The sequence below is a fragment of the Colossoma macropomum genome, unplaced genomic scaffold (genome assembly GCF_904425465.1).
Source record: "Colossoma macropomum unplaced genomic scaffold, Colossoma_macropomum, whole genome shotgun sequence".
NCBI classification, from domain to species: Eukaryota; Metazoa; Chordata; class Actinopteri; order Characiformes; family Serrasalmidae; genus Colossoma; species Colossoma macropomum.
This window is the reverse complement of record NW_023494787.1, coordinates 39,330,925-39,349,899: the sequence shown is the minus strand read 5'-3', so window position 1 is coordinate 39,349,899 and position 18,975 is coordinate 39,330,925. Positions and strand designations below refer to the sequence as shown.

At 37.0% G+C, this 18,975-nt stretch overlaps 1 protein-coding gene across 2 annotated transcripts in view; it reads right to left on the bottom strand.

The window, feature by feature from the left end:
• The window catches only part of LOC118806033 (cytosolic phospholipase A2 gamma-like), a 50,281-nt gene that overhangs the window by 13,675 nt on the left and 17,631 nt on the right, over window positions 1–18,975 (bottom strand). For both annotated transcript variants that reach the window (XM_036567294.1, XM_036567295.1), the window contains exons 9-12: window positions 8,706–8,733; window positions 8,295–8,415; window positions 6,124–6,266; window positions 120–321 (exon numbers count right to left, since the gene is read on the bottom strand). In XM_036567294.1, coding sequence (XP_036423187.1) covers window positions 120–321; window positions 6,124–6,266; window positions 8,295–8,415; window positions 8,706–8,733 — 494 coding nt within the window. The remainder of the gene's footprint in view (window positions 1–119; window positions 322–6,123; window positions 6,267–8,294; window positions 8,416–8,705; window positions 8,734–18,975) is intronic.

Below are 18,975 nucleotides of genomic sequence, written 5' to 3'. Positions count from 1 at the left end.
TATATTTGCAGAACAGGGATATGCTAGAAGTAAATAATGAAACTCGTTAATTGTCAAATTACTATGATTTGTTTTAAGATTTGTGTGAAAGTATGACTAAAGATATAAATTATTCTTACCTCATTCACCATGTTAGACACAATCAGTACTGACCACACATCTGTCAGGCTGAAGTTGTCTTTTTCTGAATAGTATTTCGCCAGCTTTTCACCCATTTCCTTCAAACTCACGCTGCCATCAGCAAGCCTTTGGACAATGTTATTTTTCACAGTGTCCAGTTTGGTGGACCAGTTTGGTTCTTTATATAATGATGCCATGCACCTTCAGAGAACAGATGAACAAAACAGTTTTTTAACGTAATTTAATAATAATAATAAAAATAATAATAATAATAATAATAATAATAATAATAATAATTGGTGTTATCAACAGTCGATATACAAAAAATACAAAATTATCAAACCAAGTTATAGACTCCACAAGTTGGTTGAGGGCAAAAATTACCAGGAACTAAAAAATGAAGATGTCTCTGTCTCTTTCAAAAGACTCAGTTATGGAGAGTAAACTGTAAAACATATCTATTGAAATTGATGTTTGTTTGTGTGTCCATTAGGGGTGGGAATCTCTAGGCACCTCACAATTCAATTCGATTATGATTCAGAGAGCTGCGATGCGATTATAAAACGATTACCGATGCATGTTGACACATCTTTTTTTCTACAAAGGATTTATTTTTTCTTACTGTGTGATGACTTGGTACTTTTAAAGCAAAGTATTTGCAATGATCCATAATGAATTTACTTTCCATATCTTTTATTAATAAAACGAACAAAAGTGATGTGCCAAGTCAACTGGACTGCTCTCATTCACTGCTCTTGTTTGGCGCACATCAGTCGCTAGCTGCCACTCATCTGTGATAAAATGTGCAGTTACGGTGACAAGATCCTGTGGCAAAGGATGTCCACACATCACATGTTACGGCTATCCTACCCATTTTCTTGAGTGATTCCATAACTTCAGTTTTGGTCTCATTGTGGGGGGAGGTGGGGTGGGGTTGCTGTATCAGTAAAATATCTTTGAGATTTGATGCTGTATCTTGGCTCCAAAGTGTGCAACATAGCGTGAAAGCCCTGGTTCTCAATGACTCAGTACAGATGCAAATCCTTGGCAATAAAAGTTGCAATAGTAAGTAAGTAGTAAGTAAAGTTTATTTATATAGCGGGTCCAAGCCCCCATGAACAAGCCAGTGGCGACAGTGGCAGGGAAAAACTCCCTAAGAAACAGGAAGAAACCTTGAGAGGAACCAAGACCTCCTCTGGTCAACACCGGATAGTAAACATTGTTAGTATAAAGTATTATAGTACAAAAACAGGGAAAGAGGTGGAGCTAACAATTAATTTGTGTAGTGAACACTGGCTGAAACTCTACCTCAAGCAGAGTGTTTACCCAAAAGTTAAGGGCCTTTTGGCTCCAGCAAGTCCGGGAGTGAGGCGTAAAGCTGTCGGCTTAATACCCCCAACCCCAGACTCAGTCAGATTTACAGCTGAATTCACCCAGCAGAAAAACAGGACACTTCCTCTGGAATGTGGCAGAAGTACTGTGGACAACTTTTTATCTTTAAGTAACAGAAAGTACATTTCTAAGGTACTTGTCCCCTCCAAACTGCAACCATTTGTTAGAACTCTTTTTAACTAAACTAGACATACCAAAACGGAATTTGTACGACTTTGGACGGCAAAATTCCAACTTTCTAAATTCCCTAGGGATCTCAAGCATGGACCCACAGCACCCCCAAGGGGTGAAACTGCAAATTACCGCATCACCACCGTAAGGACTTGTGCTTATAAAAAGCAAGAAAACTTCGTGCTTTGTCTGCTTGATTCTGCTTGATGATTCGTGCTTTGTCTACTTGATTATCAAAGTTGCTATGATCTGTAAGTAATACTACTTGTGGTATTAATCTTGTTGTTGTGTAGTACCTAAATATTACCTGTATCTTTTTCTATCGTTAAGTGCTAGAAACACGTAGAGTATAACTTTGATAACAGTCAGACCCAACCAGTTAATTGCTATGAGTTTAGACCATTGACCAAGATGTATCCTGAATGTGGTTTTCTTTTCTTTTCTTCCTTTGTTCCTTTCCTTTTATTGTTGATTTTATTTTTTTCATGCATTGGGTCATGTTCAGAGTTGATAGGCAAGTAGTACCTGTGTTCTTTGACATGTATTGTGTATCAGGTAACAAGGGTTAAACTCTCTCTTAGAAACATACCTGAATATCCTAATTGTTCATTCCTTGATTTTGAAAGTTAAACCAATTGGATGATACAGAAATGTTCTTTTCTTTGTTTAAACTAGCTGAAACAAAGGAGGCAGTGATTTTGGGGAAGGCATTCCTCAAACTATGCACAACCAATCAGAGAACCTTAGGTGAAGAGAACCTATCAGCACTCTGGCACCACCTCCAAAGGGTAGGGCCTCCAGCCGAGCAAAACCAGAGTGCACCGCAAATTTGGGGAGTTCCTGCGTTCGCAACAAGTTTCTAAGTTTGTGCCGGCCTAGGTCAGAAAGACAGGTCAGAAGTATTAGGATGCTAAATGATCAGATCTGAAACCTTTGTTTGTTTTGTAACTTGCCTGTTCGTCTACACACCTTAAGTTTGAACCACCCTCAGAGAAGGAAGGTGGATATTTCTTGTCGGGCCAGGGAGAATATATCCATAACTTTCGATTCTGCTAAAGAGAGGTAGTTAGTTAAATTAGTATCACCAGCCTCAGAACCCTGATTGCAACCTGAACCTCGCCAGCGGAGTGGGAGCGGTTCGGACGCCCGGAGACCCAGCATCGCACCCAGAGCCACACACTGATCTGTGAACAGATTGACCCTCAAAAGGCCGCCCAAGCTCCTCCGTCAGACGGCCACGAGACGCCTCCGCCCAATCACTGACGGGAAGGCGCGTGCCCGCACGGAGATGCAGCATCCACGGCCAGCGAGGAGAGGAACCACCGCGTGAGCTCCAGCCTTCGATCGAGTCTGTCCTGAGACGACCCCTCCTGAAATCAGCCCAGACTCCCACGTAAGCTGGAACCATCAATTTGCAGTCAGGGCCCTGACGCCAATTTATTTAATAAGAGAACTTTTATAGGTACATCCAGCCATATAGTTCTTCCCATCCAGGCTTAGGTTAATTCTCTAGAGGCTCTCCCAAGTGACTCCCCAAACCACACGGCCTCATACCATTTAGCCGTGAATCACTCTTAGCTTACTCGAGCTATTTTGTCTTTCATTACTATCACTTTGTTTTGTTTTGTTTTCTGGTTTTATTTTCTATTGTTTATCATTGAATGTAGTCCAAAAGTAGTTTGATATTTAGCCAATAAATTCCCTTTTCTGAAGCATCCTTGGTGCGAGCGTTTCTCTCTCTTGCCCTGGTCTGTAGACTTCAAATAAATCCGCGTTACCTCACACCCTCACATAAGGTTCTAGCAATAATAATATTAAAAATTGCAAAACCCGTTACATTTGAATAGTTTAGTTAGTTAGCAGCAGCAGCAGCAGCATCAGTGGGGTCAATAGACTTTGTAATTTGCTTCGCCCTTTCTGAGTTGAGTGGAAGCTTTGACATTGCTTGCTCGATGGTCTTCTGGTTGGCAGCAACTACAACTGGGTGGAAAATGGGTGGAAACGTGTAATATGGTTTCTCATGGTTATTGTCCCCAAACTATTTTAGTTCAGTGTGACACAACTTGCATATAGTGTGGCTCTTGTCCAGGTCCCTTTTCCCTTCAACTTCACAGAAATCAAAGTACTTCCATATGCTAGCTCAGGGATCGGCAAAAAACGGCTCTTTTACTGCCTGCAGGTCACATAGCAATGCAGACAATCTCACCTAGCTAACTTAGTAGCTAATAAAAAAGGCAAAGATAAAGATTTAATTTACATTTGGAGACAAATGGACTTATTTGCATTTATAAACACTGCAGCTGATTTCCTGGTACATTTAATCTGCAACAAGAAACTGTCAAACAGTAAAAAGTTGCAAAGCTGAAGTCAGCTTCGCTTTCAAATTTTCCCTTTCCACCTTAAATGGTGCAGAAGTTACATTCTGGCGTTTTGGGCACCATTTAAGGTGGAACGGGAAAATTCGAACAAGAAGCTGACTTTAGCCCCTTAAAAAAGTCGAACGTTGACAGACATTTTTCAAGAAACTGTTCTACTTTTGAGGAAAAGTGTCCTGCCAGAGATGAGAGGAAAGCAGCTATAGCTGAGCTATAGCTTAAAGCAGAGCAAAGCAAGTCTGTGTTTTTGTTTATATTTTTTAGCCTGTACTAGGACACTAGCACATACTGAGACATATTGGACATTAAATGTTGTGGCTCCCAAAGTGGTTTGATTTTTGTTGAAGGGACTGTGGCTCTTCTTAACATTTGGGTTGTGACTCCTGACCTAACTTTTAATGCAGAGGGTGCCAGTTGGATTTCTCGCTCATTCAGTTTGTGTCTTTGTTATGTGCCGCCACAGACTGTCCAGGCTCTGCACTTCCACACGTCCAAGTTGCGTCTTTTACGTTCCATCATTATGAATTAAAATTTAGAAAATTGACCATTGACCTTTGGCCCAAGGAGCTCTGGTACCATGTACACTTGTGAACATCCATACATTTATACTTGGTGTTCGTTATGGACAATCCATGCCTAGCACAGAAGTCCAATAACAGTTCACCATTCGAGTTTTGATCAGGCAGGCCGTTCTTCCCAATCACCCCTCCAGGTCCAGGAAATAAAAAACAATGAAAATAGTTTTCTGTTCTCAATATTTCCTTGACAAACTAGGATGATCAGGGGTCTAGCCAACTGACCAACAGTTATGCACAGTGAGACAGTCAGCAATCTTCAATAAAGTAGCAGTCATTGGAGAAAAGATGTTCTACCTGCCCTGTGCGAACAGTTACACTTACGGAGGAAAACTGTCATCAGGGCAGTTACTAATCAGCTATAATCAACTGATCTCACTGCACTCAATAATCAGTACAGCTTGCTATGAAAACTACTCTCTTCATTTTGTTTAATGTGGCAGCAAACATTGGTTTAATATATTGGCAAAACAAAATTAACATAGATATCGATATGGTACAGAACTTTTGTTATTGTTGTTTTGCTCATTGGGGATTACAGGACATGGATGACATGAAGATTTTCACCAATATACTGAGCACAAATCATTTTCTGCTTTTTTGTGTGTGTTCAGGCTAGAAACATCTGACATGAATCAAGTATAGAGGCGAAATGTTTTTTGCTCAACGTATGTAAGTCTGACACCCAGCCAAAGGATGTGTGCTCATAATGTTACCTTATACTTTACTGTGTGGCTGCTTTATCAACAGACTCATGAATTATAATAATGACAGCCTAACTCCAGCTACTTAAAATATAATGTAATGCACTGGAAAAAAGTGATGCAGTTAATTTACTTGATTCAAATGTTTTCTTAGTTCCTCAGTTCAGTTTTTTTTCAGTGGTAATTGTGTTTAAATTTGACATATTTTGAAAATTTATACTTCTTCTTATACTTATATTACATTATACTTATATATGTTTAGTAACTCAGGTTAACATCTACGAATATGAACTTGGACACTCTGAATAAAATGAAAAACAGCTGATTCAGCAGACTATAAATAAATTTTATTTACTTGGTTAATTAAAAGTTTCTTACAAAGCTACTAAATATATTTAGATGCTTCACTGCTGCTAATCATTATGTTTTTTGATATGTTACTGTGAGTCTGTTGAGTGTGACCATTTTTTCTTTGTCACCCCAATGAATTCACTAGGTCTAATCTGGCCACCCCATTGTGAAAGTTCTGGCTATAACCCTGAACATGATGCACACCATCCACTGAAAAAAACTTCATGTACTGTGTAGAAAATTTGTATTAGTTTATTAGCTCGTCTGCATGGGTATGATTTTTATGTATACATCTCTGCCAGCTGTTAATCGCTCATTTGAGGTTTTTGTTTGTTTGTTTGTTTGTTTTTTATGAAATGTTAACATTAGGTGATAATAGTCTAAATAAGTAATTAAATAAGTAAATGAAATATCTGGTAAGTTCTGGATCAGTACCAGGTAGATCCTGAAACTCCACTCAGGTACATGATGCAGTCCAGCAGTCCCTCTTCTTTCAGCTGACACAGTGACCCCAGCAATCCAACCATAGCTCTCAAACCTCCACCAGAGCCCAGCACTGCAATGTTAGGCATCTCATCCTACATCATTGAAACACAAATCTTAAATACTTAAAAAAAAAAAACAAAAAAAAACAACTGTAGTGCTTCTACTGCTCATCACTAAAACATGATGAAGGATGAAATGTTGCTAGATGCATAAAATAATGCAGTCGTTCATAATACATTTATTTTTGAGTAATTGCAAAGCATTTTGAGCTGCAACTGGCATGAAAAGTGCTATATAAATATAGATTATTATTACTATTATTATTTAATGAGAAATTATCTATGAGAATAGTGATACTATAATAATATACTGCAGTGTGTAATGTAGTAGTGTTTGTTGTAGTTCAGTATTCTAACTAAGGGCCAGATTTACTAAATAAAAACAGGACTTATTGAAATTTGCAACCAGAGAAGCACAATGAAGCCTCTTTGCCTGTGCACACAATGTCATCACTAAGTTTCAGGTTTTACCGCACCTGAGACATTCAAATTAACAGCCTGGAGCAATTTACTTTATGGTTTTTAATGCCAAAAAGAAGCACAAGCAATTGCTGCCAGGATTTCAGGAACTTCATTTCATCACAGTCAGACAAAAGCTTCATATCTCCATGACTGTAACTCAGGAGAAAGAAAAACATTCTAAACTTTTAAAGGAACTGGGTAACATTTTCTATGAATGTCACCTTTGTAAGCATCTATAAACACATTTATAACATGTTATAATGTATTCATAAGGCATTATAAACATGGTTATAAGTATTTATAAAAATGAATTACACTGAATTACACTTTATAGCCATGTTTATTATACATTATGAATTGTTAATATAATGCATTATAAGTAGTGTTAATAACGTTATATTGTCAGTGCAAAAGAAGTCAGTCCCAGCTTGGAGAGCGTAAAGTAAAGACAAATACCAAGCTAATGGTGGTGTACATTACCTTTCCCACATTGTGTAAAACACTGACGGCAGCACTAGTTTAAACTCTGACATTTGAAGCCTGTAATTTGCTTTATTGTGTATGTTTTACTGTTTCAGTAAATCCTTCAGTAAATACTTCAACTTGAAGCCTCACTCTTAACAATGGAGGAGGCTTTAGTACAGTACGCTTCACTTTACTTAGAGTGGACAAATACGACTTATGAGCTCTTATAATTTGTTATGATCAGTACTTATAATGTTTTATGTTAACAATTCATAATGCATAATAAACATGGCTATAATGTATAATGCATTTTTATAAATATTTATAGCTATGTTTATAATGTCTTATGAATGCATTATAACATGTTATGAATGTGTTTATAGATGCTTACAAAGGTGACATTCATAGAAAGTGTTACCAGGAACTGCTTGTCTTTTAGCAGCTAAGGCTCGAATCCTCAATCAGAACTTCCAGCTCTCAAGAGAGAATTTCCTCTTTCTCCATTTTCTTTTGTCAACAGCTGTTTGAACTGGGCTGTGAGTGGCTCTGTATGTTAGTGTCTCCACCAGTGACATGCATAGGCTTTGTCGTGGGTGGAGGCTGAGGTATTACAAAAGGGCAATTTGTAATATTATCAAACTTTTTATTCAAATAATGATAATACTAATTAACTTATCAGTGAAACATTCCAGTCATAATACATACAAATGCTTATTATTCATTAACTACAGGGTCTTCAGTGCGTACCAGTTGAGCTAATCTTAAGTTATAGAAGTGTGTAAGTAAATTTCGGGCCCATGGCCTGTTAAGGGGTTAATTAAAGTGCTGGCAACTACAACTACACTTTCTCAATAATCCTACATGTTTGTGACTTGGTGATTAACCAAACCATCAAACAAAAAAGCTATAAATACTAAAAATGTCTTCCTGGTCAAGACTTGCAACCATAGCAATGTGCGAACAGCTGGCTTTTTTAGGCTTTTTAAACTTAATTTCCATCAGGGATTTGACTTTGATTAGATATTGGATTACGGAAGGGATTAATTTAACTTGCAATGACTACAGTAAGATGAAGTTTGCATGCTCATTAGTAAATCTGGCCCTAAAGCTTATATATTGAGGAATGTGTTTTACCTCAGTGCAGGTTATGCCATGCTGCTTCAGGCACTGCAGAACAGTTTCTCTCCTTCTGGCCAAATGCTGCCTCTCAGCTTCACTCAGAGAGTGACCAATTCTCACATCACTGCCACACACACTACACAGGAATGGTTTCAGTGGTAGAAGTGTGTAGTAAAAGTAATAAACAGATAAACATTTTTTTAAACATTTTATTTAATTCATGCAAAAAGTAATCAGTAAATCATCAGTAAAATCGCTGACTAGCTTGACTTAGTAGAGCTGAGATTAACTGGAAGACTGGACCTAGCTGTGGTCATTGTAAAAGGGTAGACAGTATTGTGCACAAATACATTTCAAGTATGTGCATCGCACCAAACAGTGAAAAGAATTAGCTGTAAAATCGTTTTTAAAAAGGGAAACAAATACCTTTGACTACTGCTGGTCTGGCCCATCTCTGAAAGGAAAGGGATGAAAAGAGTAAATGTGAGAAACATCATTTTGAAAAAAGAACAATTACAACAATCTTCAATGCTGATGTCATACAGTGTAGTAATTCAGCAGCACAAGAAATTTGTGTTCTGTTTTTATGGTGAACTGAAAAAAAAAACAGTTTGTCAGTTCCACCACAAAAAAATACTTCATATGGTAACAAGCAACTGTTAACTGTGTAACTAGTTTTATTTAACTCAAAACATTACTGATTATTGATTGAAAGTATCATTCATTCAAAGTATTGATTTAGGTTGAATAAAACTAGTTGATTTCCTTGTTACCACATGAGGTAATTTTTAGGTAGATGTGACGAGCCACTTTTTACAGTGCACAGGTGAAGAAGTGAAACTTTCAGCAGAGCAGACTTTTGGCAATAAACTGTTAGTTGAGAAACTGGTATGATAACAATGATGGCCTATTCTCTTTTAACTGTCATAGTGTGATATTTTAAAGTCAGAGCTAAAACACTGCCAGACTTGATTAGTGTTGATATCAGTGTTAAGCATCAAAGTCCACAGAATGATCTTGAGAAGAAATTTCGGTAACACTTTCTATGAATGTCACCTTTGTAAGCATCTATAAACACATTCATAACATGTTATAATGCATGCATAAGGCATCATAAACATGGCTATAAATATTTATAAAAATGCATTACATGTTATAGCCATGCTTATTATGCATTATGAATTGTTAACATAATACATTATAAGTACTGTTCATAACAAATTATAAGAGCTCATAAGTAGTATTTGTCCTCTCTAAGTAAAGTGAAGCATACTGTACTAAAGCCTCCACCAGTGTTAAGAGTGAGGCTTCAAGTTGAAGTATTTACTGAAACAGTAAAACATTCATAATAAAGCACATTACAGGCTTCAAATGTCAGAGTTTAAACTAGTGCTGCCATCAGTGTTTTACCCAATGTGGGAAAGGTAATGTACACCACCGTTAGCTTGGTATTTGTCTTTACTTTGCAGTCTCCAAGCTGGGACTTCTGGGACTTCTTTGGCACTGACAGTATAACATGTTATCAACACTACTTATAATGCATTATGTTAACAATTCATAATGTATAAAAAACATGGCTATAAAGTGTAATCCAGTGTAATTCATTTTTATAAATATTTATAATCATGTTTATAATGCCGTATGAAGGCATTATAACATGTTATAAATGTGTTTATAGATGCTTACAAATGTGACATTCATAGAAAGTGTTACCGAAATTTCCAGAAGATTGAAACCTGGCTCCATTCAAACAGAACATCTTCTCTTTACTGAAACTGCTTCAGAGATTTGTAACTTCTTCAAACTATTATGTTATTTTTATTTGTTATTTTTCCTTTTTTGCTTTGGAAAGTCAAGAGCCTACTTCTATTTACCTGTTGAATTCCAGCATCCATCTTAGAAAGAAATCTCTGATATTTATGTATGTTATTGACATTATAAAATTGTTTGCTGTTGAAAATAATAAATGATTTAAGAGACAATGTCAGGGCAAATATAATTTTTTTCATGTACTTCTAGAGCTAAGTGCTGGATGTAGCACAATCAATTAGAATCATCTCATGAAACACCTCTCTCAGAGTAAACATTTCTGCTTTCAGCATTCATAAATACATAAATCTGTGCTTCACTGATAAACAAATATTGATGATACAGTATATATGTGTCTGTGTGTGTGTGTGAGAGAGAGAGAGAGAGACAGTGGTCTTTATCCAACTCCAACTGGCATAGAAACAGCTACAGTAGTAGTCAAAGGAGAAAGGTTGAAGCATAAGCCTCTGAGCCCAGAGCAAGCAGATTGCTTGGCAGAAGAGTTCAAACCTGGCATTCAGAATGATCCAGAAAGTCAGTAAACTCAGCTCATTACTGAAAAAGTTTTACTGCATGAGGGCTATTCTGATTGTGTATCTGTTGAGGATATGATGAGCAGTAAAGTTTGTGTTGCTCAAAGAGCTGATAGTGAGACTTCACAAGCTGAAGTGTCCCAGCTGCCCATAACTGCTGTGTTACAGAATGTGTCCCATGGAACAGGGAGTCTGCAAAGCCAGGGAACACATGGGAATGCATGCCGCTGTTGCAGTCAAATGGGTCCTTGCGTATGCAAAAAGAAAAAGTTTGAGGCAAAGAGTAAAGTGAGTATTGGGAAAACTCAGACCAAGTCAGTTTATATTTAAATTCTGTGGGACAATGTTCCAGAATTAAATGTGCAGGTTTTTTTCCTGTTTACCCAAATGTGTGAGGTTCAAATTCTGTGTAAGCTTTTGTGAGCTTTTGGGTTTTATGATTTTATTTCTGCAGCACCATGGTCATGCTACTGGTTGAGCACATGTAGGTGTGATTAAATCCCAAAGAAGTGGCAATTGGCTCTACTCCCACAGTTTCTAAAGTTTTATAAATGCCTTCAAAAGAGTTTAGATCTCCAATCCTTATCATTAACAAGGACTGTAATGTCTAATTCTGAAGATGAGATTGTTCAATAATGTTATGATTGTGTAAAGCTAAAATACCACATTGCTTTGGGTATTTGGGAAGTTTCAATAGAAAATCCAGATTTGATTTAGTTACTGGTGGCTCAGCAAAGAGTCTCAATGGCTGTAAAGTTGTCTCCTGGATTATCTCAGTTTAAACGTCTGAGATGATTTAGTCCATGATTTGGCTGCATTTAGCTGGATCCGATGTTTCAGGGCAATTTCTTGTATCACGTCAGAGTGTGAACTTCCAGCATGTTTGGAAGCTGTTAGAAGGAAAAAGCATGCAGTTTATTTCAGGGTTATTATAAGGAGGGGGTGACACACCATTGGAAGTGTGACTGAAACCCCAAGGTGGGTCATCAAGAATCACACAGCTGTTCCATTGGAGGCCAAATGGGAAAGGCTGTTCTAAGTTGTTTTAGTAGCAGTATTATGCCAAGGATAAAAATTTGGCTATGCTTTAAATTGCAAAGTGTGGTTAATTTGGATTATTAGCAAAAAGAGCCCTGAGCAGAACTGCTGGCATTTACACTGCAGGGGCTAAACCCAGGGTGAAGACACCTAATTTATCCTTTACCCCAAATGTGCGAATAGCTCTCCTCACGTCTATAGGACCGGTGGTTTAGGCAAAGAAAGATCAGTGTCCCACATGAAATGTGTTGCATGAAGCCCAGAATGATTTAATTTGTCTTTGTGACCGCGGTCAGATACTGCTGCTACTGCTGTTTGCTTGTTTGTGTGTGTGTTTCCAGGAAAAATAAGTCAGTATGTGAGGAACTCAGGATGCTAAAGTGGATGGACCAAGGATTGCTGGTTTTTTCAAAGGCCCATTTGACCATGTGACCTGATCAAGAAACACTGCTGGAATGATGGACATCTGGTGTATTATGTTGGAGCATTCATCCTTGATGTCACCAAGACATAATGAACTAAAATGTTATGAGAAGCAGTTATGATCACAAAGTGGAGTTGTCCCTTATTTTGTGTGCACTAAGATGGACTCAAAGTTTGAGGGCACCTGTCCCCAAAGTTGACAGAACGTTGTGGATGCTATTCAATCTTTCATGGTAGACTTTGTTTTCAGAACAATGTGTTTGGATTCCTCATCCAATTAGTGTCTGCTGTTATAGCATGGAGAGGATATATAATTTCTGAAGGTGATACAGGTGTTCTGCTATACAGTGATGCTACAGTGAATGTTAGTACAAATGAAGTTCTGGTTTAGCAGCGTGTAACCAGACATATGTCACCATTTTAGGGCTAAAATCTTTTATGGGTAATAGCACTTCCCATAAAAATGAAACAGCCTCATAGCAGAAGTGATAAGAGACTGTATCTATGATACAGTCTATAGGTAAAGTGCTGATTATTACATCAGTTCTGTAGTATCCCTGCTCTATGGGAACATTTCGGTCATGTGGAAGCATAGCCGTTAGAGAACGTCCTGCTAAGTTAATAGTCAGCGTTTTGATTTAGAGACCCATTTTTGGTTCAAAATGCCAACAAAATTTATGTCAGTTTCCAGTTAGAAATTTATTTGCATATCCCGAGTACTTGTGGGCAAGTACGTTCTTAGCACACTGTAACACAAGATTAGCTTGTGAATGATACTGCATTAGCTTTAAGCTCATATTCACTAATTTGTAGCCACACAGAACTATAATAATGCAAAACAAGGCTAGTTTGGATTACAAACAATGGCAAAAGTCATTTTTTACAGCACAATAATCATTCAAAACACTGTTAGCTCTTTGTTCTGTTACTGTAGAACAAAGATAAACAAAGGAACTTCACCTAATGGCATAGAACCAGAACAAAAATAAACAGAACTTGTTGTTAATACATTTCATTCTATGGTTGCTACTTCTTATTTAATATATTTAATGACTGTTTCAAAATGATTATGCAGTTGTGAAAAGCTTATACGCCTGAGGAAAGTTAGTCTGAAAGAAACATACAAAACGCAAACAGCCAGGGGCCATTTGGAAAGAAGTCAGTTTTACCCAACAAGATCATGTTAACAAAACAAAAATGTCACTGTATTTTACTTAAACAACACAGCTTACTTAGTTTCACACTGTGCAAATATGGCAACAATTTCCGGAACCTTTTTTGATGATTTTATTCACTCAAATGGAAGTTTTGAGTTGAAACAACTTGTTGCAATTTGGTATCTTGCCATGGCAGCTTTAAAACCAACACATTCAAAAAATGAAACTGCACTGCTGTTAGTTTAAATTGTTTCTCCCTCATCACAGTTACTCAACAAATGTGTATAACTGAGTGCACAGTAAAACAGGCTCATCAATTCAATCTAAAAAACTACTTCATGTAGTAACAAGCAATTGAATTAGTTTTATTCAAATCAAAAAATTACATTGAAAGAATCGTTAGGTTGAATAAAACTAGTCAATGTACTTGCCAGTAAATGAGTTCATTTATTACCACCTGCAGTACAATTTTTTTTAATGTTGTGGTTTCAAAGCTGCCTCACTGTAAAAAAAACATCTCATCAGATCAAGCTAAAAAAATGACTTCATTATCTGCACTGTAAAAAATGTCTTGTCAATTCAGCTTAAAAAATTACTTCATGTGATAACAAGTAAATGAACTAGTTTTATTCAACCTAAATAAATACTGTGAATGAATGATTCTTTGAATACATATATTTTTGTTGAGTTGAATAAAACTAGTTCAATTGCTTATTACTAAATGAAGTAATTTTTTAGGTTGATCTGATGAGCCATTGTGGTTTTAATAATCATTTATCAGTTATTCAAAAATGCAGTAAAAATGAACTTTTCTTATGTTGTGGTCTTACCAAGTCTCAGAGCTGTAGGTTAGTTCGGTTGGTGAAAGATAGCAATGTCGAGAGAACGAAGAGGTTGGGAAGACTCTGCGTTGAAGTTTATGAAGTCGTGCTGCTGGTTAGACCAAACATAACACTGCTGTGCTTTTGCTTTTCCTCTCTCTCTCTCACTCTCTCTCTCTCTCATTTTCATCTTCACACGTCACACTGACATTTTTCTTGACTTCTTGATTAATTTACTAAAATATGTCAGTAACTGATGATCCATAACAATTATAATACAATATCATTATAATATTATTTACAACCCCATTTCCAAAAAAGGTGGGACGCTGTGCAAAATGTAAATAAAAACGTTGAAACTGAGAAATTTTATTGTTTTTGAAAAATATATGCCCATTTTGAATTTGATGCCAACAATAGGTTCCAAAAAAGTTACGACAGGGGCATGTTTACCACTGTGCTGCATCACCTCTTCTTTTAACAACTCTCTGTAAGCATTTGGGAACTGAGGAGACCAATTGCTTTAGTTTTTCTAAGTAAAATGTTTTCCCATTCTTGCTTAATATTGGATTTCAGCTGCTCAACAGTTCAGGGTCTCCTTTGTTGTATTTTTCATTTCATAATGCGGAACGTTATCAGTGGGTGACAAATCTGGACTGCAGGCATGTAAGTTTAGCACCTGGACTCTTTTAATGTGGAGCAATGCTGTTGTAATACATGCAGAATGTGGTTTGGCATTGTTTTGCTGAAATAATCAAGGTCTTCCCTGAAAAAGACATCATCTGGATGGCAGCATATGTTAAAACGTATATATCGTTCAGCAAGAATGGTGCCTTCACAGATGTGCACGTCACCCATGCCATGCGCACTAATGCACCCCTATACCATCACGAATCCTGGCTTTTGAACTGTGCACTGATAACAAGCTGAGTGGCCTTTAGCCCAGAGGACACAGTGTCCATGATTTCCAAAAAGAATTTCAAATTTTGATTTGTCGGACCACAGGACACTTTTCCACTTCACTTCAGTCCATTTTAAATGAGCCTGGGCCCAGAGAAGGCGGCGGTGTTTCTGGATCCTGTTAATATATGGTTTCTTCTTTGTGTTTTAGAGTTTTAACTTACATTTGTGGATGCAGCAACTGTTTTCACAGACAGTGTTTTTCAGAAGTGTTTATGAGCCAATGCAGTGATTTCCACTACAGAATCATGTCTGTTTTTAATGCAGTGCCGCCTGAGGGCCCAAAGATCATAGCCAGCAAATACTGGTTTCTGGCCTTGTCCCTTGCATACAGAGATTTATCCAGATTCAAAAAGTCTGCAAAAAAGTTCTTTGCTATTTTACGTTGAGAAATGTTAATCTTGAATTGTTGCACTATTTGCTCATCCATCCCAACTTTTTTGGAACATGTTGCTTCTATCAAATTCAAAATGGGCATATATTTTTCAAAAACAATAAAATTTCTCAGTTTCAACTTTTGATATGTTGTCTTTGTACTATTTTCAATGAATAGGGTTTAAATGATTTGCACATCATTGCATTTTGTTTCTATTTACATTTTGCACAGCATCCCAACTTTTTTGGAAATGGGGTTGTTGTACATACAGTCTATTGACCCATGATTCCTGCTCTTACTTCAACTTTTTTTATTTTACACTTTTTTGTTTTCATCTTTTTGTCATCACACGCACCATGATGGTACTAAAAACCTTAATACAGATAGTCCAGTCCACATCTTTAAGCTGCACTTTTTGTTTTATCATTGCTATTGTCACATAGGGAAAGAACAAAAGAGGTCTCTTTGGATCCACTCATTGACAGTCTATATAAACTGGACACAGTCATCCTGCTGTTTTCCTGATCAGCTTCTCATGCAGTGGATAGCAGGGACATGTGAGACTGCTCAGACACCTTAATGACACAAATCTAAAGCGAGTGGAGGTTTGTAATGATGTGTAATACACAAATAAAAATACTCAGAAAAGTATCTAATTCACTCTGGTTATTGCTTAAATATGCACACACAAACCTCTAGCTGTTAAGTAAGTAAAGTATATCAACACTGGACTGCACGCTTGTAGAGTCGATGGTGCCCAGTGGAGAGTTTGCCAGCATTACCAAGGATTGTCATGACTTCACTTTCTAGTGAGGTATGTACCTTAAAATCTATTGTAGTCCTTGTTTGTTAGCCCTGGAGTTTGAGTGCATTTTTATATAGTAAATTGTGGATGATAGTGAATAACTGACTGTTTGTGAAGCCTGGTGATTCTACACATGCTGCCTTGTGCTAAGCATTTTTCATGTTTGTAACATAATCGATATCCACAAGAAAGTGTAGTTAGCCAGCCTGTTATCATGTTTGTATCAAGATTGATAAAGCTGTTATAAAGTCATGCATAGTTTACAACAAATGACATGATTTTTAAATATTATAATGAAAGAACATTTTTATAACATTTTTACATGCAGAAAAGTGAAATATTTAGTTAAATGGGCATTTTTTATTTTATTTTTTATCTGTGAATGCTACGAAGACCAAGTGAGCTGAGTTCAGTTGAACTCCCATTTTATTAACATGTTATTACACATTTATTGATGCTAATCAGTGGCAATTGAGTATGAGCATACCTTTTTTGTGTCACTTTTAGTAACTTGGATTTTCATGTACTATATAGTTAATACTTAATTGCGTTAACCTTGCATGTGTGTTAATAATAATAAAGAATAATATTGTTTTAGTTCTGCCCTGCGATGGACTGGCGACCTGTCCAGGGTGTATCCTGCCTTCCGCCCAATGACAGCTGGGATAGGCTCCAGCACCCCACCGCGACCCAGAAGGATAAGCGGTTTAGATGATGTATGTATGTATTGTTTTAGTTCTTCCTACTACTTCTATTTCTTCCTTTATATGAACCCTGAATATGACCCTGTATTCCACAACTCAATACTTGTATAATGTAAGAAAAGCTAAAATCAAATGGTGTCTATTGTCCCCAAGTGAATATTACTTGATGGTTTTGGTTCTACGGTGGTTGTTGTGTTCTGTCTTTATGTACATTTCAGCTGTCTGATTGTAATTTATGTTGACTTCATTGTAGTAAATGTGTTGCTTGTGAAGAGCGGATTCATGATTTATTGAGAAGTGTTGCATTGGTCGTTGGGTTTACACTGATGGGCCATGTCATTAGACCACCTCTGTGTATCTACACTCATTGTCCATTTTATCAGCTCCACTTACCACATAGGTGTGCTTTGTCAATAATAATGCCCCAATATTCTGGGCATATAATAGCCCGGTGGATCATTCCCAGCACTGCAGTGACACATGTGGTGATGGCATGTTAGTGTGTATTGCACTAATATGAGTGAATCAGACACAGCAGTGCTGCTGGAGTTTTTAAACATTGTTCAGTCATTGTCCACTCTATTAAATACTCCTATCTTGTTGGTCCACCTTGTAGATGTAACGTCAAAGACAGTAGCTCATCTGCTGCTGCACAGTTTGTGTTGGTCATCCTCTAGGCCTTCATCAGTGGTTACAGGATGCTGCTTGCTGGCTGGATGTTTTGGTTGGTGGACTATGCTCAGTCCAACAGTGACTCTGAAGTGTTTAAAAACTCCAGCAGCACTGCTGTGTCTAATCCATTCACACCAGCACAACAAACACTAACACATGCAATACCACATCAGTGTTACTGCAGTGCTGAGAATGATCCACTACCCAAATAATAACTGCTCTGTGGGGGTCCTGGCCGTTAAAGAACAGGGTAAAAGGGGGCTAACAATATGCAGAAAGAAACAGATGGACTACAGTCTGTAATTGTAGCACTACAATGTGCACCTATGTGGTAAGTGAAGCCAATAAAATAAACAATGAGTGTAGAAACACAGCAGTGTTTTTAATGATATAGTTGATTGGTGTATGTTAACCTGTGCTCTTGTTAATGTGGGCATATTCTTGCTATTGTTTTGTCTCGATTGGAAAAAAAAAACAAAAAAAAAAACATTAATTTGCCCAACCCTGCAGTTGCTGTGCTGCCATTGTAATGCTGCATAGGACTTGTGTAACCTGCTGTGATAAAAAAAAATGAGCCACATTTCAGTTAAGGATTGCTGCAGCCCTGTGAGCTGCTCCTTAGCCACAGGACCCTGTAGTTCCTCATTCGAACACTAGATGGAAGTATAGACATTAGGCTTTTGACTACAGGACTTGTGCAGGGCTGCAAAATACTACATACTACAATTTTACATTACTTCATAATAAACTTTGATTACACTGATTATGCATTTTAAAAAGACTTGTCGACTGCAACTCATTTTTAATATGGAATTTTTACATGTTGTGTAGTACTTACAGTAAAAACACAGAACTATGCATATAAAAACTAAGAACATGTTCACTCTTTTGAAGCAGATATAAGCCAATCATTTATAAATAATGTATGTTTATAAACTTTAATGAGACAACAAAAGGGACAGTCATGAATGTAAAAAAGAAAAAAAAACAATCACTTCAGATTCTTTCAGAAAAAAACAGTTATAATTTCAAAATAATAGACAAATCCACCTAAAGCTGATAGACAGTACTCCACGAAACTAACTACTACTTGATTATTTATTGTGTTTCTGACACATGAAAAGAACAGTACCACTTCATTTTGAGAGTCCACTGTAGACGCTTTGTAGATACTCAGTGTGTCTTTAGTTAATATTTAACTAAATATCTATTAAATGCAACTGAACTTGAGGGTGAGTGTGGTAGTTTCTTTTAAAACTAACCCTAACCTTAACTTCAACACAAAACCTACACTTACTCCTAAACCTAACCCTAACCATAATGTTGTTACTAATCAACTGAGTGCCACCAAAAAAGTGTGTTAATAATTCAGTAACTGTAAATCATCTATAGCAGACT